Below are 3,266 nucleotides of genomic sequence, written 5' to 3'. Positions count from 1 at the left end.
GCGGCCGTTGGAGGCGGGCGGCCAGCGGCAGCGGGTGGCCGCGGCTCGGCCGCAGGCGGTCTCCTGCGCGGAGCTCCGAGGGGAAGCGCGGTGCTGCCGCCGTCCCCCCGCCGCGGGAGGACCGTTGTGCCGTGCGGCCGCCCCAGCCGGCGCTGGGGGCACCACAGGCCACCTTCAAAGGCAGGAGCAGAGCAGGAAGCTGCAGGAGTTTGTTGTGTTTTACATAAGTAGCTACAGAAGTTGGAGCTGCTCTACAGTGATTGTAATATTGTGAACTTAGATAAGCAGCAGCTACCGCTGCCCCAGCCGTTAGCAGGGCACATCCTAATGCTGCTGGCTGCACCCCAGAGCTGCCGGCAGCTGCAGGCGGAAAGAACCACCACAAAGCACACAAGCACCACAGCTAGAGTAAAAGACAAGATGCTTTATTAAAAGCTTTAAACACTCAAATAAGATACATTATGTACACAGTGGCACATAGTGCCAACATCCTGCCCAAGTTGGTGTAGGAGTTACAGTGCTTTGGCCAGAGGTTTGGCTAGATTCTGTATGACAGCAGAGTTCAGCTGTGCAATAGTGCTTATCTTGGCATTTTTGCTGCTGGCGTATTTATTCTTGATTGTCTGCAAAAAGAGTTAGTAGTTAAGAGAGTTAGTTTAGCCTKCTCATAAAGATACACTAGTCTACTGGCACCTTTCAGTTACTCTGAGGCTTGGTAGCCAGGTCATGTGAATTCTTCGCATCCAGAACAAGTTTGTGTTTTGGTAAGATGGCTTTTTTGTGTGTGTTTTTGGCATTTTGCTGTGCTGGCTTACACCACCCTGTCAGGATAAAGACCCTTCAGCTGAAGTGAGCAGGTCTGATACAAGCATCAGTGGCTTGAGAACCACATGGTGACATTTAACCAAGTCCACTCCCCATCTCTACCATGAGAAGCTTACCATGTGCTTGGTGAGGCCCCGATTCACTAGGATTATGTTCTTTGCCATATGCTGCATGACTGGAAGAAGGTCATTCTCAGTATAAGCCATGTAGTGTTGTAGAGTTGGTGTCTGAAAAGAAAGGACATAATAGAAAATGCTACTAGAACATTTGAGCTTCTTTGATTCTGTCCTCTATTGGGCATAGACRGCTGCAGTCTCCTTTCTGACAGGAAAGAGTTACTGCCCTACTTCTGTCCTCTTGTTATTGGCCAAGTGGAGACAAGAACACACCTGGCCTACGGTAGCATTTTATGTTGGTACACAAGTACACCAAGTCCCAAACTAGAAAGTGGTATCTGACAAGCATGACTCACCCACTCGCCTCCATCAAGAACTTTTAGAGCTAAACAGGAAGCAGCAGCCGCAGTTTTGGAAGGAGGGAAGTGAACCATTTCATAGTCCACCATGGACAGCTCCATCAGGTACTTGGCCAGAGTGTGCTGTTCCAAGTCCACCTGGAAAAAGTCTGAGGTGAGTGTTGTCTCCAAGGCAAAAGACATGTCAAGCACAGTTTAATTGCCTTTGTTTCATCAGGCAAGAAGAAACACTTAGCAAATATTTTTCAAGCTGTAGGCTGGAAATTTAATACTGAGCAGTCTGAGTAGTTGTAAGCTGCTCATCGCTTAGGGCTATTCCCTTTAGCAGTCTGATGATCCTCTACTAGTATCAGGCACGCATTTTAACACTGGTTTGGCTGGATTAGGCTTAAGTGAGAAAAAGTAGACAAATAAGACCACTTTCTACAAGGAGACAGGTTTTTGGACTGAACTTTTTGTTCAGTAGTTAAGTTGTTATAATACTCAAAAAGTTTTACACGGTTTTAACAAGCTGCAACAGCCAAATGTTGCATCTTGAAGATAATGCTTGACAGTAACACCAGTTCTTAGCATTACCTCTGCGATCTTTGAAGCCCTCCTTAGGAAGTGTAGAGGTAGAGGGCGACCCAGACCAAAATCCAGGGCTCGGAGGATCTTCATCTCCATCTGGCGGATCTGAGACTTTGTGTAAGTGTGATCTGTTACAAATGCAAAATCTCCAATTTCAGGGGGATACATTTCTTCATACTTGCTGGCAATGAACATAGCTGTAACACCAACCAGCTGTAATGTCTTCTTGGACACAGTATTGTCCTGTAGCAGAAAGCAGTAGAGACTTGTGTGAGACTGAATGACTTCACTCGGAACACAGCTTTTCAAGGTAGCCAACTTAAGGTTCCTAATACGCTCTAGCGTATACAGAGTAACTGTACAGCATTTCATTACCTCTGTTAACCTCTGTAGGGTTATAGACAGKCTATCAAGACCAAGTTAGTGAGAGAAAGAGCTTTGATATGTCAGGTCACTGTTTCTGGTTGAGATGAGYATATAGTGCGTGCAGTTCAAGATACAGAGCCCTTTACTGGTAAGCTATTTTTTTTGTTAGGGTTAACAAGGTCAACCATATATATGATGTTATCAGTGCTCATTGTGCTTTAGCTTACAGTAAAAGTATCCCTTGACACCAGGCAGGAGACACTCACCTGCAAGAAGCGATCAATGATAGCAACTGTCATGTACATTGTCTCCTGCAGGAGCCTGAACTTCATCTGTACTTGCACAAGCCAGTCTATTAGTATAGCTCGCATATTCCCAGTGATTTCCTGGCCTGCCAGGTATTTGGGTCTGACAGCTTGTTTCTCCTGTGTGGAAGAGAGAGAGTTAACAGGAGATGCAGCCAGTTAGAGGCTAGACATTGCAGAGATTTGAGTTATTTCACCCTAAGGCAAGGCTTATCAAGGAGTTCAATATAAGGGTATCGCATAAGTCTGGGACACTGAATGTGAGGTTTCTTAGTTTATTAGATGTTGGCCAGGAAGAGCATGGTACTGGYACTACGAGCTGATTGGACTAGTGACCAGTGTTATGAGATTGGTCRGTTTTATTCTGGAATTTTAAGTTAAGGAATTGTTTATTCTTGCCTCCTGAAGAGCTAAGTGAACGTGAACGCCATTGGCAGGTCACCCCTGTAACGACAGGTTCATTGCCAGCGGATCTCCCCGTGGCCCTGAGCGGCTCCACCAACCTCGAGGTCTCTCAGGTAGCCGTAGATGTCCTTCACGTATTCACTGCAGAGGTTGGGGTCGGTGCCGTCTTCCACGTCCACGTCCTTCACCTCGAGCAAGACATCGGAGAAGGCCTGGCACAGCATCTCCTCCGAGGGGGCGCACCCGGACGTCTCCATGGGCGTGGGAGACGGCGACGGCAGCTGCAGGGAAGGCTGGGGTCAGCCGGGGGCCGGGGGCCG

At 47.6% G+C, this 3,266-nt stretch overlaps 1 protein-coding gene across 1 annotated transcript; it reads right to left on the bottom strand.

The window, feature by feature from the left end:
* Positions 1-404: 404 nt before the first annotated feature.
* On the bottom strand, positions 405-3,229 carry CCNB1 (cyclin B1). Its single transcript, XM_085322392.1, has 6 exons — positions 3,045-3,229; positions 2,503-2,661; positions 1,877-2,113; positions 1,298-1,438; positions 942-1,052; positions 405-623 (listed from the first exon to the last, which is right to left on the bottom strand). The coding sequence occupies exons 1-6, from the start codon at positions 3,201-3,203 to the stop codon at positions 513-515; spliced, it is 918 nt and encodes a 305-aa protein (XP_085178518.1). The 5' UTR covers positions 3,204-3,229; the 3' UTR covers positions 405-512.
* Between the last annotated feature and the right edge of the window lie 37 nt (positions 3,230-3,266).

Source organism: Rhea americana, unplaced genomic scaffold (genome assembly GCF_003343005.1).
Source record: "Rhea americana isolate MKP2758 unplaced genomic scaffold, rheAme1 scaffold_77, whole genome shotgun sequence".
Classification (NCBI taxonomy): domain Eukaryota; kingdom Metazoa; phylum Chordata; class Aves; order Rheiformes; family Rheidae; genus Rhea; species Rhea americana.
This window is presented reverse-complemented; position numbering and strand designations above follow the sequence as displayed.